This window comes from Coloeus monedula (assembly GCF_965178545.1).
Source record: "Coloeus monedula genome assembly, chromosome: 7".
Classification (NCBI taxonomy): Eukaryota; Metazoa; Chordata; class Aves; order Passeriformes; family Corvidae; genus Coloeus; species Coloeus monedula.
In genome coordinates, this window is record NC_138787.1 from 4,504,587 (window position 1) to 4,528,058 (window position 23,472).

At 45.8% G+C, this 23,472-nt stretch overlaps 1 protein-coding gene across 2 annotated transcripts; it reads left to right on the plus strand.

Moving 5' to 3' along the window:
- Positions 1-3,941: 3,941 nt before the first annotated feature.
- Positions 3,942-22,955, plus strand: LANCL1 (LanC like glutathione S-transferase 1). Of its 2 annotated transcripts, XR_014226566.1 has the most exons (10): positions 3,942-4,052; positions 4,213-4,330; positions 11,477-11,684; positions 15,568-15,703; positions 16,020-16,166; positions 18,103-18,285; positions 18,689-18,865; positions 19,150-19,222; positions 20,092-20,271; positions 22,744-22,955. XR_014226566.1 is itself a non-coding variant. In XM_082284905.1 (9 exons), exons 1-9 carry the CDS (start codon positions 3,969-3,971, stop codon positions 20,166-20,168), a joined length of 1,203 nt encoding a protein of 400 aa, XP_082141031.1. In that variant the 5' UTR covers positions 3,942-3,968; the 3' UTR covers positions 20,169-22,126. The 2 variants fall into 2 exon arrangements, 1 of the variants encoding a protein (XP_082141031.1); XM_082284905.1 differs by lacking the exon at positions 22,744-22,955 and having other exon boundaries at positions 20,092-22,126.
- The last annotated feature ends 517 nt before the right edge of the window (positions 22,956-23,472 follow it).

Here is a 23,472-nt window from a genome sequence, read left to right on the forward strand (position 1 = left end):
TATAACAGCATTCTTAGTTTTGTACTCTTTTCCCTTCCCACTTTAATTTTTTTTTTCTTTTACCTTGTGAGCAGTGTTTTCACAGAAATACCTACTGCACCTCTGAGATCTGAGTGGGAGCCACTAGCTCAAAGCCCCCTACTGTGTTTGTGCATGGAGTCAGAATTCTCTGTACTGAATGCTTGGCTTAATACCTGGCCGCAACAAATACAGGCAGGATACAGGTGAGATCTGCTCCCCAGAAACACCATCAATAGAATCAACTAGACCAGGTCAAATTTTGTGACCAATACTTAGCCTTTGATCTCTTCATACAAGCTGCTAAAAGAAAAACAATCATGCCATCTGTAAATTGGAAAAAAAATACAGTAACGTAAGAGGCTTTTTCCTTCTCCTGGATATCTTTCTAAAATGAAAAAAATTCCACTCATAATGCTGAGATATAACACTTGCCTCACCTTACAAAGCCGAGCTACTCAGGTTCAGAATAGCATTAAGATCTTCAATTTCTTCATGTAGGTTTGCGTTTTTACTGAGATCAAATATGGGGAGCTGTGGCTCTAATATTAAAGAATGCCAAAGTTTCTAGAATTATCTTTAGTTTATAAAGAGCACCATGGCAGAAACAACATCTGATATTCAAAACTGCTATTTAAAATGAAGAAAAGGGCATCTTTGATTTTGATCTTTTATATGTCCTAGGACACTTTGGACATCAATCTTAAATACATAGTATCTTTAGCTATAATAAAGCTGCTGAATAAATAATGTGTAAGAGAGGCTAATGAATACAGCTGGGAAGCTTCTCGCTTTTACTCTGTGCTGTCTGAAACTGGAACACAAAGAAGCCAAGACCAAAAAGAAGCAAACCAAAGCAGAGATGGGGAGATAAATGCTGCAACTTGGATTACATCTCTTAAATGTCCACAAAAATCTTGTATTGCAGTAGTTCTGTGATGTAGTAGTTCTGACAAGACATCCCTTGGGCAATTCTTCAGCAGATGAAACCCCTCCCACCGCTCAAGTGCTTTGCCAGTACATTTTTCCAGGATATTCTCACACACCTTGAGGATAACCATGCTCTGTGGAGCACTTCCACACAGCCTCTCAAATTCCTTTTTCTAGCTGACAAGGCTATGAAGGACACTCTACCCTTGCTCACTGCACTCCCTCACATATAGCACACAACTGTGAAGGAGAACAAGCAACCCTCACATCTACTATTATGGGGTTACCATGTGAAGTCCATCTGCTCCACAGCATGGAGCCTGCTGTGTGAGGTTGCTCCAACCCTGAGAGGAGGCTGTGGAGGGGGAGCAGATGCCAAACTACCATTTTGGAAAGGCTGCTTCCAAGTCCACATCTACACTGCCCACACTGGGCACCTGCTGCATGGAGATTCACTGTGGGTGAGTTTACAGAACTGATGGATGCCTACAGCCAATGAAGGATGGTCTCCAGCAGGAGACAGCTCTTCTCAGGAAGGAGATGTTTCAGTATGCCCTCAGGCAGGATGCCAAGTAGTATGCAAGCAGCTGTAACATTTGTCAGAGATTTTGGTCTCACATCCTCACTGGAATGAGGAGGGAGCAGACACCTGGGCATCCTGAGGTTTTCTTCAAGGAGGACTGTGAAACATCCATTTCATTCACATAATCCACAGAAATGCCACCAGTCCAGTTGGGACCACCTACAGCCAGGACTCTTATGTTGCTAAAGTTTAGTAAGGATTTGTCTTTTAGACAGTGTTGTGGAGCAGAAAATATTACACCCTTTTACCTGTTTTCTCACAGGTAGGAAGATTTGGGGACATCTATTCAACCACTGACTGCAAGTCCCTTCAGATACAGATTCTTGTGGGGCTAACTGTAACCAGACTGCCAGAAAGGCTACTGGAGATTGCTTTTTCACCATTTTCTCTGTGTGCTCTCACCGCTGCAGCCACACAAAATTTCTCTCTAGATGTGTTCTGAACAGACCTGCTTTAATAGCTTTTAAAATTTTTTTTCAGAGAATGCAGCACGACCCTTTTCAGACCAAGTAAACAAACAGGCCTATGGGCATGGCAGGTTACTAAGGATGAATCATGAGTCACTTACGTGGGCTCTGAGTGACAGCTGCAGCCTGGATTTCAGGGTTCATCCTGGGCAGCAGGAGGTGTATTGAAGCCAAAGTGACCACAACCAATTAGAAAATAATATACTGAAACGTAACTCCTTGGCAGGGTGGTGAAGAGAACAGGCAGGATAATTTGGGAGAACCATCTTTAAGTGATGAGATAAAAAAAACTAATGTAAGGAATCAAAGAAAGATGCTGAAGCTGAAATGGTGTGCTTTATGCTGGAAGTTAATACTGAACTGTGCCTGAGGGAAGGAGGGCAGTGAATACTGCTTTGACCTGCAGATGGAAGACCATAATATAGGGCTGTGACTCTGGCATTAAGCAGAAGACTTCACATTATTTTTGCTGATGCTAGAGCTGCCTCCCTGAATACTAAAACTTCAGTCCATCTCCCTGCCTTGAACATAAGGCAATGTTGACATGATTGAAATTTACTAAACAAGGAATAGCTGAGTGAAAAAAGAACTGAAAGCAAACATAACTGCAATTCCCTCTTTTTTGCTTGTTTCTCACGATAACATGAAATAATTTACTTTTATTTCTTTGAGATCTGATTTGATTGATTGTAATAAAGGATGGGCATACGGAGAGAAAACTGGAATCCCTTACATAATACAACTGTCACAGGCATAAATGCAGCGGCCTAATGTATTCTCAGGGTGTTCACAATCACCAATACGTAAACTCTTAAAGCAGCTGTTTCCCCTAAACCCACCCAGAGGGATTCAGCTCTTACAAGGAGCAGAGTCACCGCACATAGGCCTTCACAAGCCACCAAGAGCTTCAAGCTCAGCCACACCCCTTTGCACTTCCCCGACAGATACATGCAAGCCTGCAGTGCTAGAAGTGCTGGAGAGCCGCGAAGCTGCACCTCTCACACACTTCAGCAAGCCAGACCCCGAGAAGGGACATCACAACTCATCTCAGGTTCATAGGGTCAGGAGAGAGGGAGCTGGGCACAGTGTTACACCAAGCAGCAAGGCCTGGGTTGAGGAATACAGCACACAAGGACATATTAGCCCAATGAATGCTAGCTGGCAGCGCAAAGTACATTGTACGTGGGTGGCTGCACAGGCGCACACTGCCCCAGGACGTCAGCAAGGAGACCCCCAGCAGCAGGACGGCATGGTTATGTTGCACTTGGGCGGAAAAGCACTGCTCACGCCTATGAGTCACGGGGACCTAACCTCTTCACGAGGAGGATGTGGCTCAGCCAGCACAGGTGAGATGCAGCAGCTCAGCAAAGTACAGCAAGGAAGAGGCCCTGCCCCCATCCAGGTTGGGTCCCACCCCAAGTGAGGAAATACTGCTGGGGGGGGAGCAGGACTCAGCATATTCCCCTTGGGCTGAACCTCTGTCAGTACCTGCACCAGCTAACGCCAAATCCACGTAGTGCCCACCCCGCAAGGCTGGTGCAAGGGGCCCCTAATCTTACAGGGCCTCCAAGTTTCATGCAGCCAACTGAACCAAACCCCACGGTAACCCCTACATGGGACTCCTAAACACCACAAGGCCACCTGTAAGGGGCCCAAAATCTCACAGGGCTCCCTAAGCCAGACAGAGACAGTTACTCGTAGCCCCAGCGTCCCTAAGCCCCACAAGACCAGCTGCGAGGGACCTTAATTCCACAGGGCTCTCTAAAGCAGACAGAACCTTTTGCAACAGGCCCTGACCCCCACAGGGCCGGCCGGACACAGCCCCTACACCCCTCAGCGCCGGCTGCAGCAACCTCGGGCCCCGCGCCCGCCCCTGGCGCGGGAAGAGGCGAGCGGCGGCACCGGCACCTTCCGGGGCGGAGCCGGGGCGGGCCGCGGCCGAGCGGAGCCGAGCGGAGCCGAGCGGGACTATGATGGCGCAGCGGGCGCTCCCCAACCCGTACGCGGACTACGACAAGTCCTTGGCCACCGGCTACTTCGACGCGGCCGGGCGGGTGAGCGGGGCTGGGGTGAGGCGGCTGTGGGGAGCTGCCCCGGGCGTGTAGAGCAGAGACCCGTCTGGTTACAAACGCTGTGCCCCGGCTGTGCCCGGTGTACCGATGCCTACCCACCTGCTGGCGTTGCCTTCACGTTTGGTGGGTTTTCTCTCCACAGCTGACCCCCGAATTCACGCAGCGGCTGAATAACAAAATCAGGGAGCTGCTGCAGCAGATGGAGAGGGGCCTCAAGTCCGCCGACCCTCATGACTGCACCGCGTACACTGGCTGGACAGGTAGGGTTGGATCCCAGGAAGCAGGAGCTCCCTGGAGCAGACTTCTAGATCAGGCCGTGGCAGACCATGGGGGGTTGGCCATTGGAATGGTCTCAGTAGATCCACGTCAAGAATGGCACTTCTTCTGCATGTTTTAGTCCATTAGAACAAGGGGATGTCTTTTTCAGGACTCTCCATTTTTGAAGCAGGTTTCAAGCTGCAGAGGGAAGATCAGTGTCCTAGGGCAGGATTGTGTCTACTCTTGGTTAACAGTGCTGAACTTATGCAACAGAGAAAGCCATCACTTGCTTGAGAGTAGACATGGGAGCCTTCAAAGGGTCAGGCTCCAAATCCAGCCACGGTGGGGATGATGACAACAAAACTAGTGCTCCATGAAGTAGGAAGGTGTAGGTGGTAGGTCATTTACCTGCAAGGAGTCCTTGTATCTGGCAGCAGTGACCTAATGGCCTGAGATAATGTCCATCTTTTCCGTTTGGGCTGAATTTTATCTGATGACCTTGTCTGATTGGCAGATTGCTCCATTCCTGTTCCCCAAGTAGTGCCACTCCACTTAGTGAGCACTAGTTCTGCTCCAGTGCCTGTTGAAAGGAGCAGAAATGCTAATGTGAGTATAACAAAGTGTGGAAGCCTTCCTCCCACTAACTTGAGTGCAAAGCTTGCAGGAGCTTGTCTTTGTCCTATTCTGCATTTTCAGCCTGGTTTTCCTTCCTTGGGAATGTGCCCCACCTTTGCCTCCCTGTTTCTACACACTGGTGCCAGGGAGGACACACCTTTCTCTGTGCCCCATCTTTAGCTGCTGCTGTGTGCTTTGTCAGCTCTCCTGCCTTCTGCGCTGTGCCAGGCCCTATGGAGAGACCTTAGGATAGTTGAAATTAACTTCATGCTTGCTGCAAGATTTTTTTGCTGCTGCTTCTTTTCTCTTGGCAGTACACTGCAAGCTTAAATGGCAGCTTTCTACAGTACAGTCTGGGTGTGGCTGGCTTGCGTGTGGGTGCTGTGGAACTTAATGCCAACAGTTTGCTTGAGAGAGTGGTGTTCACTAACGTTGCAGCTTGGTGACAGCACTGCTAGGAGCGTCTGCTTCAAAATTTTAGTAAGGCAGACAGGCACTGAGAGCACTCAAGAGCACTTCATAAGAAATGCTAGGGTGCCAGTATTAAATTCCAGTGTGGGAGATCACTGATTTCATCAGCTGCTGTCTTGGCAGCACTCTGCTCCTGCTTCCGGTGAATTTATACATTTTTGCTGAGTGCTGGCTGATTTCACCTTGGGAGACACATTCTGTTTTCCAGTCTGTGTGACCCTGTGCTGAGGTCCCCTCTGATGAAAAGCACTGCATGGATAAAGGTGGTCTTCAGTCACAATTGCAGAGTCTGCCCCTGGCCAGAAAATTCAGGAGACAAAGCAGGAGGATAGTTGATGTTAGGAGTACTCTCAAAGTCTTTGGGGAGAAGGAAGACACCTTTCCCCAGAGGCCTTGCTCCCCTTCTTAAGCTGGTCCTGAGGTACTTCACGTTGGGAAGTGACTGCAGTTATGAAACAGTGGTTGAGAACTCTGATAGGATTTCAGCTTGTTTTCATTTGGAAGGGAGTTTCTCTAGAGGGATTCTTCTATTTTCCTTCCAGATTCTTCTCTTTTCCTCAGTGGGCACACAGCCTTCTTACCTTGGCTAATAGGAAAAAATCCATGGACAGATTTCCTGGAGGTCACAGCCAGCATGGTGAAGTTTGCAGATGTTAGACTATAACGTTGTCACCCTACCTTCTTTTCCAATCCTAGCTATATTAATTTATTCAGAGCTGGTTTCCAGAGACAAAATTAATTGGGCCAAGACAGCAGCTTTTTCCTGTGATTGCTTGTGTAGGAAAGGCTTGTTGAGGATCTCCTCATGTAAATCATTGCCCAGCAGTCTGAAACCAACCCTCACTATTGTGGCCGCTAACAAGAGAGATTTGAAATATGGCTCTCTTGGCACAAACTCTGCATGAAATGTAACATACTTGAGTGTACTACATTACACTCAGTAATATGCAGCATATGCTGGCGTTTTACTTTGGGGCTCGTTTCTTTCCCAACACACTTGAGAGAGCCCTGTTCCCCCAATGTGTTTGTGCCAAGGAAGCTATGGCTTTTTGGCATGTGAAGTTGGAGCAGAGGGAGGGAAGGAGTTAGATTTTCAGCTCAGAGGCAGTGAAAACACACTTTGGATCAAGATTATCCAGCATATGGCTGAGTGCCCTCAAAACATATTTGCATCAGCTTGTTACGTTCTCATTTAGTTCCCCACAGAGATCAGGGCCCCATAGGCAGTACCTGGTACGTGCCTGGGTACCAACCAGCCTCAGCTGTTGTGTTCCTCTGGCTTTTCATCAGTTTAGCAAGACAGCTGGAAGAGGTTTTTTCCTAATCTGTTTCACACTGTTGACTGAGGGAAGCTGAACTGCTCTAAGCTAATTCTGAGTCAGAAGCAGTTCAGATCCTGGTAGAAGCTCAGTGACCTCATCCATTTTCAAACAGATTAGCATGAGGATGCTGAGGAGTACATATGTGCCTGTTGGTGTTTGTGGTAATGCAAAAGGCCTTGCTCTGAAAACTGTCTTGTCTGGGAGCATAGATGATGGAAAGGGAATAATGGAAGGAAATTTATTCCTGTCACCAGCTGACTGCAGAAGCTAGGATGCTCCTGAGTCCAGTGCCTACTGGACTGTTGCATCATTCCAAGGTGATGAGGTGTATAAGAGAGAGATTCACCTTCCTCCACACTATGGTAGTGCATTTGGAATTTGTTTCCCGTGCAAGCATTCCCTTCTCTGGCAATGTCTTAGTCGTGGCTTTCAGCACTGGAGGGCCTCTGAAACAGCCCAGTGAGTCCAGCTGGCCTGCCCCATCCACAGCTTTTGCCTGGCCCGTTAGCAAGTAGGGACAAGGAGCAGGGCTGTTTTCCTTTGAAAGGAAAGCCATGTAAGAATGGAATTATGACTGAACCAGTTCAGGAAAACTTCTGGAAAAGCACTTTCCATTCACTTCAGTGCAATATGTTCATTTTAACCTCAGAACCCAGAGAACTTGCATCCCTTTTAGTCTTGTTCAGAAGAATTGAAATCCTCAGCTAATCCCTACAGAACAAGAGAGAGTGAGGCTGCATTTGCTGAGAGATAATAGAGTACCTTGTGTCACTCACATAAACCACATTCCTGCCAAATGTTTGGCGGGTAGTTTTTGTGAAATTTCTGTTCTTGGCAATTGTGTTTGATTGGATGAGGCCCAGAGCAATGGCATGTAAATTTGAGGTTAACCTTCCTTTCAGAAGGTTGGAGCAGATCACCACTGATCCCTGCTAACGTAACCTGTTGTAGGATTTTGTGATGGGTTAAAAGGTTTTACAGAAGAAGCTTTGTTAACCAGGTTTTAAGGCAGGATAAATGCTTAGGCACCCTGAATAATATCCAGTGTTCCACAGTGCACTAGGAAGATAAGCTGCAAACTGGCTCCCCAACCAGTTCGGAACATGGACTTCCAGAGATGTCTCACTGTTGCATGCAGTATGGCTTTGGCATGCATTTAGGAGTGCAAGGTAACATCCCATGTGTCTGCACCAGAGAAGATGCTAATTATCCTTTGAGCTGGGCAATAAAGCTGGGCCATCCGTGCTCTTTTACCCCATTCCTGAATTAATAAAATTACATCAGCTGTTTCACTAGACACCATCAGGCTTCATCACTGCAGAGATAGGTTTCTGCTTCTTCCCTCTGTGTTTGACATCCTGCTTTGAGGCTGCTGGCTGAGTTACTGCTGTGGGTCAATGCAAGATCTCTGGGATCTTTATGACTCTAGATGGTCAGTTTGGAACAAAATATCCTCTTGCGGCAACCTCCTGCCCTTGATAGAAGAAGCACAGCTCAGCTCCTGAGGCAAGGAGGCATGTTCAGAACAGTCTAATGGCATAACTTGCTTGCAAAGAGAACTGCTGGGAATCCAACAAAGGAGTAAGTCTAAACTTGCAGAGAAGTTGAGGCACAGCTTCTCTTCGATCAACACAATGGTTATATGGATAAGATACTCTTTTTGCCTACTGCAGAGCTTTAGGTCACAAGCAAGACCTTTCCTGGTATTTCCATGGTGCCTGCTCTGTTGAAAGCAGTCGTTGCTGAAGTCAGGGTATCAGCACAAGCCAACTGGTGCAAACAATTCCATTTCTACTATGTACAACACGTACTCCTCTGCCCCACTCAAAAGAAATCTCTAATGCAAAGTAGCCTTCTGCACCTACCGTACAGGAAGGTGAGAGGAGAGAGGTGCTGTTTACTGTCTTTCTGAAGGTGTTGACTAAGCAGGCTTTGTGAGACATGGCAGAATTGACTTTTGCCTCCTGATTCCCTGCAGTGAGCAAGCATGTTGGGCATTGACACTCAACCCCAGTGTATTGACTTCCTGCATGCTGGAGGTAGCCGTTTCAGTCATCAGAGCCCTGTTGGTCTGTCAGTAGCACATATTCAATGCAGCCCTGCACCATCAAGGACTCTCTGAGGCATTCCCCATCTAATTTGGCTCTGCAGCAGGGGCAAAAAGCAAAAAACATGGACATCTAAGAAACTACAGAGAAGATGGTCCAGTAGTAAACAAATCAACAGAACAAAGCCCAGACATCTTTGGGAGCAGCAGGCCACAGGCAGCCACTGTATGGCAGTTCTGCTGGAAACAATCAGAGGTCACAAAAATAGGTCACATTTCCAACTGGGTCACTGAACACAGATGTCCAGGGCACACAGAAATGAAGCAGATCCACAGCCTACCTAGCTCCATGTGTCTGGTGATGCTGTGTTTGTATACTAAAAGCATGCCAAACAAACAGCCAGCCAGTCAGCAAATCCTACCTGGTCAGTTGGGGTGAGGAGGATATTGGAAAGGGAGAGCTGTGGAAGAGCTTCTGCAGAGCAACACTACCTTAACTGAACCAAGGTCACCAGGTGGATACTCTTGTGTCTCTAACCTGCACTGCCTCTGAAATACTCTGCCTGCATCTTGGCACACAGGTTAATGCAGGATATCCCCACCCAGGTGTCTTATGTTTTGTATCCCTCTACATACACCTGTCAACATTGCCTCTTCATGCTTGTGCCTGCCCTCCTCTGTTGCCTTCCCTGCTCTAGGGCTCACAGGTCGCAACAGAGTGAGCAGCAAGCTGAAGGCAGCACTGCTTGCACCCTTCTGATCAGCTTGGGAGTAGGAATTCCTTGAGGAATAAATTAAGAAAACTGGCTTTAGATGCAGTTTATAAGACCTTTGGGTTTTAAATAAAAAGGAAAAATTAATTATTTGGGAAAGCAAATTCATCCTTTAGTACAGGTCAGTGGTGTTTTGGGGTCTTTCCAAAGATGCTTGGGCCTGGGAGGAACGGGGGTGAGAAATGTTTTAAAAGAGGAGAGGCAAAGAAATCAGAGGAAAACAATGCTGGTATTTACTTTCTAAGAATTCAATCCTAGCAGTGGTCTTGGCAGCATAGTTATGTGCATAATTAGGGTGGTGTGATGGCAGTGGGAATAGAAACTACTTTCAGAGCTAAAAGTTGTGTATTAAAGCAGATATGAGTGCAAGTTGTGCTCAGACAGCTATCAGGCTAATAAGAGTTTAGAAGATGTGCTAGGTGCTAAATAAATCAAGGAGAGTCACTTGACATTTTCTAGCTGGAAAAGGAAGGTTCCCCTTTAAAGAAGGGCTTCATTTCCAGATCCTTATAGACCTGAGTGATGGCATTGTACAGCTGAGCTCTCTCTAGAACTGCTAGCACTGAATTGCTTAGAGAGAGGGCAAGGTTATTAGCTGCAGCAGGAAATGGGAATTTTATACATAATATACATGTGGAATTGAATTGTCTGTAGCATGAAGCTTTGGCAATTACCCATGCAAAAAGAGAAAATTATCTAAGTTTGAAGTTGTCCTCAGTACCTTGGAAGGTAATTTTGCAGCACGCTTCCCCCCTTGACCTTAACACATCAGAATCTGCAGAGGCTGGCTCTATTAATTTGGGCTTAATGCAGGACCTGAGTCTTCTTAGAAATGATTACTGGTAAGGGGAGAAATAAGCTCTTCTCAAAGTGATGTAGGCTAGTAGCTTTCTTAGTGCAGGTTTGAGGATGGCTCCCAGATCAGAAGGATGGTTCAAGTGTGGCAGACCTCTCAGGCACAGACTTATTGAGGACTCCTCAGTTACCTACTAAAAGCTTCAAGATCTGAGTGAAGACAAGGCAGACAGAGGCAAAGGACAGCAATTGATGTGACTGCTTAGTAGCAGAATTGTTTTTGTAGCTGTCCAGTCCATTGGAAACCTCTAGTGAGGACCATGCAGACTTTTCTAGTATTCCAGGCAGCTGTTTGTGTTTCAGACAAGGGCTGATCTCATGAGTTATGTGCTGCAGAGGAGAATTGGGCAGTCCCTTTTTTCATTTTTCTAGGATGCACCAGTCCTTGCTATAGGGCTTGGGACTTGCTCAACAGCAGGAGATGATGTCCAGGGAACTGTAACAACCTTGCCAGTGCTTCCCAGTGGAAGGGAATTTAAAAAAAAATAATAGAAGGAAACAAAAAAAGAGTCAAGTAGGATGTCTGGATGTCTTAAGGGTGCTGTTTCTCAGTGCTGATGGTGTGTGACTTTTTTTTAACAATCCAATCCAAGCTAAGTGACCCAACCCCTTTCCCCCTAAGCGTGGGGAAAAAATAGAGAGGGTGACAGCTCAGTTCTGCTCTGTCACAAGTACCATCTGCCCAAAGATGATTTATTTTTCCCCTTCACTGTTGAGCACAGGTGCAGCGTATGGATTTAGGTAGATTTGTCTAGGTCTCATCTTTTGCTCCTTGCTACTAAAATTGTATGTAATTGTATACAAAATTTTATGCAATTCTGTGCTGTTCTCCAGGCCTTCCTGGGTCAGACCCTGCTGTTGTCTTTACCTGCCATCCACTCACAAGCCGCATGAAGTACAAGGAGATGACAGAGCAGGAAAGGACGCTGTGGGTTATGTCCCTGGATGTGCCTGAGAAGTCTGTCTGTAAGGCTTATGTCCTGGATGAGGGCCAGGCCAGACTTTTAGGTTCATTGAAGTAACAGAGCAAACCTTTCTAATGCAACCCTTATGTTCCTTCTGCAGGCATTGCTTTGCTATATTTGCACTTGTATGATGTGTATGGAGACCCGGCCTACCTTCAGGTGGCTCATGAATATGTGAAGAAGAGCCTGAGATGCATGACCAGGCGATCCATCACTTTTCTGTGTGGTGATGCTGGGCCCCTGGCAGTGGCTGCTGTCATCTACCACAAGCTGCAGAACCAGAAGCAGGCAGAAGACTACATCATCCGGTAAAATACTTGGTTATGTCTTTGACCTGGCCTTCCTCTTGCTCACAGAGCTGGTCTGGGCTTGTATGAGGCTCTCTGACAGAAGTGAATGCATTTTGTTGTAGTCTTGTGTGAGAAGTAATCCAGTAACTTAGCAAGGCAGCAAAAACTTTTCCTGCCCTGGTAAAAGAGGTGGTTTAAGGACAATCACATTTGCATGGCAGCCTGCAGGCTGGGGAGCAAGGATATTGTTCAGCTGGTATTGCAATCTTAAAAATAATTCTGATAAACACAGGAAGAAAAGAGTGCCAAAATTAAAAACAAAACAAAAGAACCCAGAAGGTGGGGTTTGGTGTTTTTTGAGAACATTTTAATTTAGCTTTACAGTCATTTTGATGAAAAGGAAAAATGTGGTGAGATTATTAGATTTAATTTTGGCACTTGCTTCCACTTGCTCTTTATTAGTTGTCTTTGACTTAAACCTAAGATTGACAGCATCCCTTTCAACTGCAGAATGCAGCTGGTTATGATTCATTTATTTCTATTTCCTGCCTTTCCTCGACTGTTTTCACATGCATTTTTGTTGGGTACTTAAGACAAGAAAAGGACAAACAAGCAGTCCTACATCAGCATGTGGCAGAGGAAGGAAAACAGTTAAAGAGATGCAGTTGCAAGCTTTTCTCAATTAAGTGAGATGGGTTTTAAGAAGGTGAGAAAGAGACCTTTAGAGAGTTTCCATTCATATGTGATCAGCACGAAGAAAGACAAAAGCCTGGTGCTTCAAAACACTGACTGCCCGTAAACAGCCGTGGATAAGTGATACGTAATAGCAATTAGAAAAAGCCACAGGTGGGAATCAGAGGTGTCTGTATGGTTTGGACACCAACTTCCCACTCCCTTAACTAAGAATAGCTTCTGGTTTATGTGGATACAATCAGTTTGAGGACAAAACTCTCTTCTTTATTCTGGTAATAATCTGTGGGTTAGATTTTGCTTTGATAAAGTGGCAAATCTCACTGTGATTAACATATTTGCTAACAAGAAGGGAACTAATCTGTCAAACGGTACTGGCAAACAGACTTATGCATTGAGTTGTGCTCAATGCATAAGCCCCAGGTTGTAAAAACAATCCCTAATTCATGTTTTCTTGCTGAGGTCTCCCCTCCCCATATCCCTCTTGTTCTGCCTATGGTTTGGTGGCAGAATGGAATCTCGTGATTAATTTTGCACTGCCATCTAATGGTGCAATAAAGGCAGAACGTTGGAACTTGGTTTCTTCATACATCTGCAAGGAGGAAAACAGAAAAATGTGGCTTTCTCAAATGAACAGTTACACTGTCCTTACTCTGCCACCAATTCCCAGAGCAGTTAGCCTGGCTGTGCTCCTTTAAAACAGAGTATTTCTTTGAGAAGTAGTTCCCTTAATCAAAACTCCTAAATGGTTTCTGAGTATGCTGTTTAGTTACAGAACAGTTGCTAAGCTGTGCAGTGCAAGTGCATAGAAAGAGCGCTTCTGTCAGTGCTGTGGAGAAGAAGGACCTCTCTGCATTTTGTCCTCTGTCTTTTAAAGCACCTCATCTTTACAGAGCCAGTGGAGAGAACCCATCAGCCAGGTTTTACTTGCAGTGGTAGAGACAGAAGCTTGCTTTTTCCTAAGTGTGTTCATGACCAAAAAATGTGCTTTTATGCTCTAGAGAGACTAATATTTCAGGGCAGCCTGTTTTCCAAGAGCCTGTGAAAATCTGAGCTATGTTCTAGGAGCCCTCTTTCTCCTGTCACCTCCCACCAATTCAGAAGGTCAAAGCTTTGCTTTCAGAGCCAATGGCGTACAAAAATCCTATTTTTCTCTACAGTTGCCTTGATTTCCCCCTGTTCAGAAACTGCCAATTGTTGACAGTTGAGGTAGTAGGCTGATAATGTGAATAGGAGTGGCTCTTCCTTTCAGAGACCTTGATTTACCCCACACACCTGAGAAATGCATTCTGCATGCAATCAGTCTGGCAGCATCCCAGGCATCTCTTTTTGAATGCATGACCACATTTCAAAAACAGCAAAAACTACTGGCAGGCTTCCTCCCCTGATGATTCTGCTTGAAAAGCAGTTAGAGGTAAAGCAGTAATGCACAAAGAACAAGAACAGTAGCTCCAGTTGCTCCAGATTTCCCCACAAAAAGAAGATACCACATCCAGAACTGAGAAAATCCCTACCACTGGTATTACAATTCACGCATCCATCCATTCCTTCTATTTCACCTGACATTCTCAGAGCTGAACAACATCACCAGCCAGCTTCTCTTCTGGCCAGCCTGCTGCTGAGCAGAGTCTATCTGTCCAGACACCTCCTTGGAAACCCTCTTCATCTGCCTTTCTTGGCCTTGGAGGCAGGTGCCATGAGGAGGCAGCAGGCCTTTCCTTTCAGCTCCCGCAGATGAGAGAGGAACCCGTGTCTTGGGTGTAAAGTCTGTCTCTTGGGTTTAGTCTGTGAGAAAGAAACCTCTCCCATGGAGCAGTCCACATGTCAAGTGGTACAAGAGCCAATCCACCCTGAGACACTGCTCCCTCCTTTCTCCTTCAATATCCCTACTCACTTTGAGTCCAGTTCCAAGGCAAAGTTTCCTGCCATGAGAAGTCACAGCCCAGCATCCTCTCTACTTGAAACATTTGGTTGCTTCTTTACTTTGCAACACATTGTTGCAAAGTCCCTGGAGTCCAGGGAGCAAAGGCTGCCAAGGCACCTTTTCTGTTCTTCATGCTGCTATTAGGAGGAAGCCCAGCGCACACAGAGCTTTTCCTGGCTGGTTTCACAGCAGGAAGCAGTCAGGGAACAGTCTTAAAGCCACTTATGCTGGTATTTTAAAAGTGATGGCACTTTTCAGATTGCTGTTTTAGAGGTGAACAGAAAAATAAAGCCAAATCCAGTCACACTGCTGCCTGCTGCCCTGATAGGGAAGAACATCCAGTCTTTCTGGAAGTGTGATGAGAGGTAAAACAAAGGAGAAATTGCATCAAGAGTGAATTGGGCTACAAAGCACCAGTGTGAAGCACTGACAGTCTCTGTTAGCATTACAGGAATATCACCAGCTTTACAATATCATGATAGAAAACTGGCAAAGAAAATACTTGACTGCAGCAGACCTCACTCTGCACCTGGCCTGGTGCCAACCAAGTTGTCCTCAGACAGCCACAACACTCCCACTTAGCTAAGCTGTCCTCACTGCTGCTCAGTTCTCCCTAGAGAACATTCCTTCCATGTGCCATGGCAGCTTGATGTTAAACAACATGCGTAGCTCCACCTCTTCCTTAGATTTTTAGCTCATGGAGACACCTCTTTCTCACCTGACAGCATAGCCCAGGCTATTTGCAGGCATGGAGAGGAAGGGGCTTTTTTATCAGGACTTATGAGCATAAGGGGTGAGATTGTTCCACATACCATTAGTACTAGTTTGACTTTCTACTATTCCTTAAGCAGCTAAGTTAGAAGGCTAGCCATTTAAATTGAAAGTAGTGATTTTTGGCAGAGTATCTGCCTTGCCAACTACATCACAAGGAGATGATAGTGGGCAGCCTTTCCTGAGCAGTCAACAGCTTTATGCTGACCATTTCTTTCAGCCCAGGTTTCCCCTCAAGTAGCTTTCCAAGCTGGTGCTCTGAAACCCAAGCACGTAGTATGAGTGCACTGTGAACAGCTGAGCAGACTGAAGCAATCAGCCAAACAAAAGGCAGAGAGGAAGGGGTGATTCTGCACCTTGTGCAGCTGGAAGGCTGAGAGCCAGAGCCCGGCCTGACAACTCCCAGGGCACAGACAGCATGAAGGAATGAACCATGGTTTTGAGCTCCAGTCTTAGTGCTTGTTTACATGACTTTGAGTGTCATCTCGTCTTCCCCATGTGAATTTTTCATCGTAGTTTGCTCCACCTACACAAAGCTGACCCACGAGTGCCAGATGAACTGCTCTACGGGCGCATGGGCTATCTCTCTGCCCTGATATTTGTGAACAAGCACTTTGGAGAGGAAAAGATCCCTCAAAGTCACATTCAGCAGGTACTGTGCTTTTTGCTGATTTGTTACCTGTCTCTTCCCATGCAACTCACCTTTGGGCAGGTAGAAATCAATGCTAGATGTAAGGAACTCTGGCAATAAGAGAGAAATCATGATATACCTGCTCTTCTTCCAAAGGGACAAAGCACCACATGTCCCCCACCTACCATGTAAATCCATAGGCAGTACTGGACTGGCATACATTTCATTCTACCCTCTGCTTGGGCAGAAAATCAAATCTCGTTCTGTGTCCCAATACTCACTGTGCTGTGTCCAAGACAGCAACGTTTCCTTCACCCACATTTGTTCCCATCAACAGGTCTGCGAAGCAGTTGTAGCATCAGGAGAGAGCTTAGCCAAAAAGAGGAACTTCACAGCAAAGAGCCCACTCATGTATGAGTGGTACCAGGAGTACTATGTAGGAGCAGCCCATGGTTTGGCTGGGATTTACTACTATCTCATGCAGGTAAGAGGCATGAGGGGAGAGGCCCTTAGCAGCTGTTTCACATTTCTTTGAACAAGGAACAGCATTTGAATTGGCTCTTGGTAATGCCAAACTGGGAAAGATACCTTGTTTGATGGGCTTACTCTTGTGTTTATCGTGCATTTCCAATTGTAAGGGTTTTCTTCAAATCTAAGATTGAATCTCCGACCTTGGAGATCTGTGGAGAAATGTGACCTGCGTTAACCAGCAGTGTCACGTACTGGAGGCCTGTGGCTCAGCTGGGTCTGAGTTTCTCCCTCATGTATAAAGTATTCACATTTGTTAGTATCTGCTGGCTGGCTCCCTGCATTTTCTGAGATGGTTACTTGGAGCAGTGTTAGATCATTAGAGTGATTTTTTTTCTCTGACAGAAAAGCAAGGTGAAAGAAATTGAGCTCATAGTAGGAAAGTGGGAAATGCATTTGTATCCAAAGCAGAAACTGTTTCTAAATGTGAAAGAGGTGGGAGTTTGATAAAGGAACTGAGTTCTGCAGTGCCTGAAGCAGGCAGAGCAGGATAAGAGGCTGGGAGATGCAGTACCCCTTTGCTTTGATGATTTCTCACTATTTTGCACAACTCACTGGAGCTCTGTCAATATTCCCTTTTCTGGCTCTGAAAAAAATGAGGATGATAATTCCCCTATGTGGGTCCCTTTGTGCATATATTTACAGTGTTTAAGCACTTAGAAAAATAACAGTAATAAATAACATTGAATTTTTTAAAGAATCGAGAGCACCCATGAGCAACGCAAATTATTTTGGTCTAGAAATAGTCTATAATCTTTTATTAGATGTAACTCTCAGAGCAGGTGGAAAAGGAAGCCACCAGGTTTCGAGTATTTGATCTTTCCTTCAGGACTGTCAAAGTTAAAGTTCATATACAGGATCAGTAGAAGTCCTGTGAATATGACTCTCTTCTGTGGCTCAGAGAGAAAGGGGTGGTTGGTGGTTTTTAAGTAGAAGATTTGGCAAGAGGAGGATGCAAGGTGGTTATTGCCCAGGAGCACAGAATAGCTAGCTAGGAGCAGGGGAGACAGCGATGTGCTGTGAGCCCAAATTTGTACCAAGTCCCTGAGCTTGTTCCCAAATGGCTGTTTTAAATAATTTTAAGTGTAAGTCTCCCATAAAATACTGCATGGGCTTTATGCTTCTCTGCTACATGAAGTACAAGGAGCTTGGATCAGCCAAGCATGATGCACAAAAAGCCTTGGGAGAAGCAAGTGAAATATGGAGAGGAGAACATCTTTTATCTCTAATGGTTTTACAGCACAAGTATTGATTTTTAATTTTCCACTTACCAGTCTGGGAACAATGTGATCCTTAGATGAGAGTTTCATTGCAGTCTGCCATGGGAAATTAGAACTGCACAGATTTCATGTGGGTCAGTGTCATTGCTCCACATGAAGAGAACACTGAAGCCACTGCCTTGCTTCTGTCTGAGGCCAGCAGTGAAGTCAGCCTCTTGAAATTACCCAGCACCATCTATGAAGATACAGAATTGCAGCCTGCCAGCTGGGCTGAGATGCTCTAGATGCTAGGAATCATCCTTAGTACTGATTTTAGACAGTTGTCTCTTTACTTCAGATCTGGGTACTTGAAGCTGTTCATGCTCATCTTTAGGAAAAGCAGCAGCAAGCTCTCTTGCTTAGAGGACCGGGTGACATGCTAGGGACAGTCTTTGTTTCTGGGATGCAAGGGCAAGACTGGAAATAAGTCCCTGCCAAAAGGCAGAGCAGCTAGGGGCTGAGTGGGTAATGTGAAGTGTGAAAGCCTGAATCAAAGCAATTACTTAATTTACAAGGAGCAAGAGGGAATGTAGCCATAGTAGACTTTGTTTCCACCTTTTGGGCAGACCTTGGGTCTCTTAAGGACAGACAGAATGGTAATTCTCCCTGATTTAAATGTTTTCTCTCTCTTAGCCTGGCTTTGGAGTGAGCCAAGTAAAGCTGCACAACACAGTCAAGCCCAGTGTGGACTATGTCTGCCAGCTCAAGTTTCCATCTGGGAATTACCCTCCATGTATCGGTGACACCAGAGACCTACTCGTCCACTGGTGCCATGGAGCACCAGGTGTAATCTACATGCTTGTCCAGGCGTACAAGGTACCAGAAACCTTGCAAAGATCCTTTAGAGACCCCTAAATGTGAAACTTCCTCTGGAGAAGATGCTGGGAGACCCCCCTTGCCTGGAAGTAGGATGGCTTTGTTACAGTGAAATCACCCCACAGGAACCACCAACTGATACAGAAATTAGTCTTTTAAAAAAATGTTTCTGAAAATATCCATCAGTTTTGTGGGCTGCCCTGTTGCAGGTGATGGATGGTGACAACTAGTTATGTGTGAAGTAATGGTCTTACATCCCCACCTCATGATATCAAAAATATCCTCCTTAAAAGTAAACAGCAAAGTCACTTCAGCAGGAGACCCAAGCTTCTGCATCCCACAGGGATGCTCTTTGTTTGGAGGACATTGCCTCAGCAAGGACGACTATTTCTTGTCTCTGCAGGTCTTTGGGGAGCAGCAGTACCTGAATGATGCCCTGCAGTGCGCAGAAGTGATCTGGCAGCACGGGTTACTGAAGAAAGGCTACGGGCTATGCCATGGGACAGCTGGCAATGCTTATGCCTTCCTAGCACTGTACAACCTCACTCAGAACATGAAATACCTCTACAGGGCCTGCAAGGTAAGAGCTTGTGTGCGGCAGTAGAACGGCTTATTCACTTCTGCCTTCTACATCACTGCCTTGGCTTTTGAAACACAATTTCTAGTGGAGCAGACATGCAGCTAGATCTGACCATCTGCACCATAGTCCTTCAGCAGTGCAATCACTGTCTGACAGCCTGTACAGAAGGGATTTCCCTTAGTAGCCTTGCTCTGCAAGGGGTAACGTGAGGACAAGGGATAGTATTTTCTTTTCAAGATTTGCCTTTAACCAAATTTGAACTTTTTTTGTACCTCTTTTCTCAGTTTGCAGAGTGGTGTTTAAGCTATGGCCAACATGGGTGCCGGACTCCAGACACGCCATTCTCTCTCTTTGAAGGTAATCTCAGTCTCTAGCCTTGTGTTTTGCTCCTGGATCTAAGCTGGTACCAAGGAAAACCAAATACACTTTTCACTGGAGTCTTTGCAAAACTCAGTGTAGAGGATGGAAAGGAAACTACTCACTGGGGTTTTTTTAGCCTTTCCCAGAAGCAGTCTCCCTGTAGCACAGGCTAATGTCTTAGCTGGAGCATCTTGTCCCCTTAGGCTTCCCGGACAGATTTTGCATACAGATCTCAAGGGGAATTCTTTCATGGCTACAGGCCTCCTTTTGGTTATTTGTAGCCTGGCTTCTCAGACAGTCTCTCTTCTGTACATTTTTAAGGATTGAAATCCTTCATGAGTGTTCCAGTTTGATTCTAAAGCTGAGGAACAAGTGGGCCTGCTTTTGTGGACTTACTGGCTCCTATGGCACTTTGTGCCTCCTGCTAACGGCTCCCCCCAAATCCACCATCAGCAGGTATGGCTGAAGGAGCTAACCTAAATTTCCCCAAGCTGTTGCAGGCCAAGGGACAACAGCAGTTCCATCAGTGATGACCTTGGGCAGCAGTGTCGCAAGGACCAGAATTTCACAAAGCTGCTCAGTGTTGAACTTGTGGGTTGGTAAAGCAGAAGGGAGGGAGCTGGAAGTGGGGGAAAGACCCATCATGTTTTCCCACGTGCTTTTCAACATTTGGTTAACTTCAAAATGCTTTTCCCCACTGAAGTACCAAAGTTGCTTGGGAAACCTGGGCTCAGACCTCGAAAATTATTTAGGACCTTTTCTTCTGTCTTCATCATTCATTCACCCCCTGGAAAAACTGAGAAAAAACTGAGAAAAATGGTGCCCAAAGGGAATTTCTCTGAAGCACAGTGTTTTTTTACCCTCAGGAATGGCTGGAACGATTTACTTTCTTGCTGACCTGCTGGTGCCTACCAAGGCCAAGTTCCCTGCGTTTGAACTCTGAATCCTGCTTGGCAGTTTGCTGCCTGTATCCTTCTGCACTTGGAAACACAGTTCAAGGCTGCTTTCTCCTTTTTCCAGACTCATCGTTGTTCGCCTAACTGAACGTAAATCCATCCTCCTGAGGGCATGCTGAGTTCTCTAACATTTCTAGTTGTCTCATTACATTGTTTCAATTTAAAAGACGATGTAGATTTTGCTGGTGTCCCTTAAAAATGCAGGGCTGCAGGTGGGAGCAGGGAGAACTGTACAGAATTTTGTTGGCTACAGAGTTTTGCTATTTCCTGTATCCCATTTCTTGGGAAGAAGTTTTCTGTTGTATGTAACCTGGGCTATTTAACTTCTTTTTGTTCTAACAAATAGTTGCAGGAATTTAGCTGCCTTTTGAAAACAACAGATGGAAAACTGAAACTGTTGCTCTGGAAGTTGTTTACAAGTGTCTTCCTTCTGAGCACCCAGAGAGCAGATGGTTCAGTATCTGGGCTGTGCCACATGAAGCGAATGTGATGGACTGTGGAGTCTTATATATATTTTTAATATCTTATTGCAACTGGCAGAGCTGGAACTGACATGCCAAAGGCTAGTCCTGAGTTTGCACCTATCTGCTCTAAAGGCAAAGGCTATGTATAGCTCTTCTGTGCATTTGTTCCAGTGACAGACAAGTAATCCACTGCCATCTTACATTAAACCTTGCTAGTCTGTTGGTCATCCAATGGCAAACTCCAGTCCAAAAGTGAGCTAAGCATGCTTGCCTTTTGTGGTCTCTTCTGGTTAGCTTTGAGAGTTTGTTTTGCAGTCTTTATTTAAATTTGTGTAGTAGGTGGTGCCAGGTGCCCACCAGGAGCAACAAGGGAAAAGAAATGTACACCACTGAGTTCTGTTACTGTTTAACTTATTAGCTGTATAGATGTTATTTACATGTTTTCTTTTATAAGCTTTCCCAAACCTGGATAATTTGAATCACTTGTTTGCCATGCTAGTGCTTGTTGTAGTTTGATTTGCAACCACACATCTACACAACTGGAAAATCTGCACTAGGTTAACTGGCTTTGATGTGTCAGGCAGATCAGGTACTTGCAGGGGGTAAATCTGTTTTTCCATCGTTAGCTGATGCTGCACCAATTTGCAGAAATTTGGGACATGTAAAAAACTGTAAACCACTTTCTTAGCACTAAAGAAACACATGAGCTAAACACTGAGCTCAGGGAAGTTTACAGATGCAGCCACACAGCTTTGTGCTGTTTGAGGGTAGCTCCTCAACCTGCATCCAATGTGGCCATGGGTTTTGATCTTTCAAGGGCTGAGCTGCTGAGTGCCTCAGGCCCCATAAGAGCAGGGGAGAAGTAGCAGGGCAGCACAGCCACACTTGGGGACCAGCAGTGGCAAAGCAGGACCACCAAACGTAGCATGGTTACACTCAGACGTGTACACGGAGCAGCCGATCCCCAGTGGCATAGGCAGCCCCTCGAGAACCTCCTGGATAGGCAGAGAGTAGAAACCAGCCCTGGAAGGCTGGCTTGTTTCCTCAAAGCCCATGCTTCTGCTGCCCTCATAAGTTTCTGAAAGTCCATCAAAAGACAGCCTGAGTTGCAGAAAATCTCATCTCCTTGAGGCTGGGCATCCCTGTCAGAAGCCTTAGGCTCATGTGGAATCAGCAGCAGGCATCCCCTATCATTCACAGGACCTAAGCAGCACAGGGGAAGCAGAGAGGAGTTGCCTAATCAAACAGTACTTGAAGTTACCTCCCAGCTTGGCTGGTGTGATGGCAGTGCAGGGACACTGCTCTGAGCCCGGGTTTCTCCTGGGCACCACTTCTGTAAAAGAAGATGGTTTGTGCAGCCTGGGTCATGGTGGCGTGAGACCATAATGTCCCAGGTTTGTACATTGATCAGGAGAGCATCAGGGCCATGTGTACAACTGCTACGTGGAGCACTTTCTAATAAAAATGCTGAAACAACCAAACTTTGGGTTATTTTTACCCCTTGCTTTATAACCAGGATTCATGTCTGAAGAGATCAACATATGCCGCAACAGCTGTGCTGGCAGCTCCTGGAGGCTCAATGGCCTTCCAGCCACCCTGAGTGTTAAGAGTATTTCATAGTTTTCCCTCATCTCCAGTCCATCAGGGCCAGTCCTGGGCTTTCCCTTGCAGGCTGTGCTTTAATCCCAGGGCATCATTTTGCACTGCTGTCTCCATCCAAGGCTGTGTCCTCCCTCTGTGGCTTCCATTGGAGACCACAGTTACTGTTAATTGCACCAAAATACACCTGTGCACAGTGCTGGCCACCAAAAGGAAGAGGTGGATCCTCCCAGGAAAGTACCCTCCTGCTTAATGAAAGGAGGAACAGGGCTGTCCAGCAGTACAGGCTTGAAGACCAAGCTGTCAGGAGTGGTACAGATAAAGGTGATCCTGCCCTCTAGCACAAGCATATATTAAGTTGCTTGAGATCCTACACAACCTGGTTTTCCATAGTTTCTATTAAGGTTTGTGGTAAAGGTCTTGAGGAAGGGGGTCCAGCAATGAGGATGAGTAACCAGCATAGTGCAGTTTCAATGCTTACCCTTTCTTTCTCATACAGGGGTTTGGTGTGGTGCTGCCCACTTCCTCCCACCTTTGTGCCAAGGGGAGGGAGCAGGACCAAAGCAAGCTTTGAAAACACAACTGCACCTGTTTCAACAAGTTGCCTGAGAGGGACTTTATCACAAGTGTAGATATTTGACACTTCGTGATGGTTGTGTTTGTCCATGGTGGTGGTTTGTTTAAAAAACAAAAATAAAAATATAACCTATATTCCCAAGAAACAAGTAAAAAACACGTTTTGAATGCTTTACCATCTGGCTCAGTTTGTGTTCACCTCGTGTATACTAGTGTGATCAGCAAGATGAAAAACATCCCAAATATTGTTAACCAAATGCCATCTGTAGGTGTGCATGTCCCCTGAGAGCCTGACGTGATTTCAGCTCTCAAGAGCTGACAGCAGCCTCAGCTGTCAAAGAGGTGACGTAGAGATAGTGCAAGAGAACAGATAGTGCTGTCTCTGCCTAAATTACTTCATTTCTCATTCCTACATACTAACTTTTCAAATGCCCACTAACAGTGATTAACATTGACACTAAATCTATGGCTAACATTATTTAAAGTTTTTGCCAAAAAATCTTGCCATGAGCTGTCCTCAGCCCCTGTAGCCTTTGCAGTCAGACACACTGAGCTGATAAATCCATTCATGAACTACCACTGCAGTGATTTGATGCACACTGATTTCCCTTTGAAACCACTTTGGAGTAGGCTGCTGGCTTGTGTCATGGCA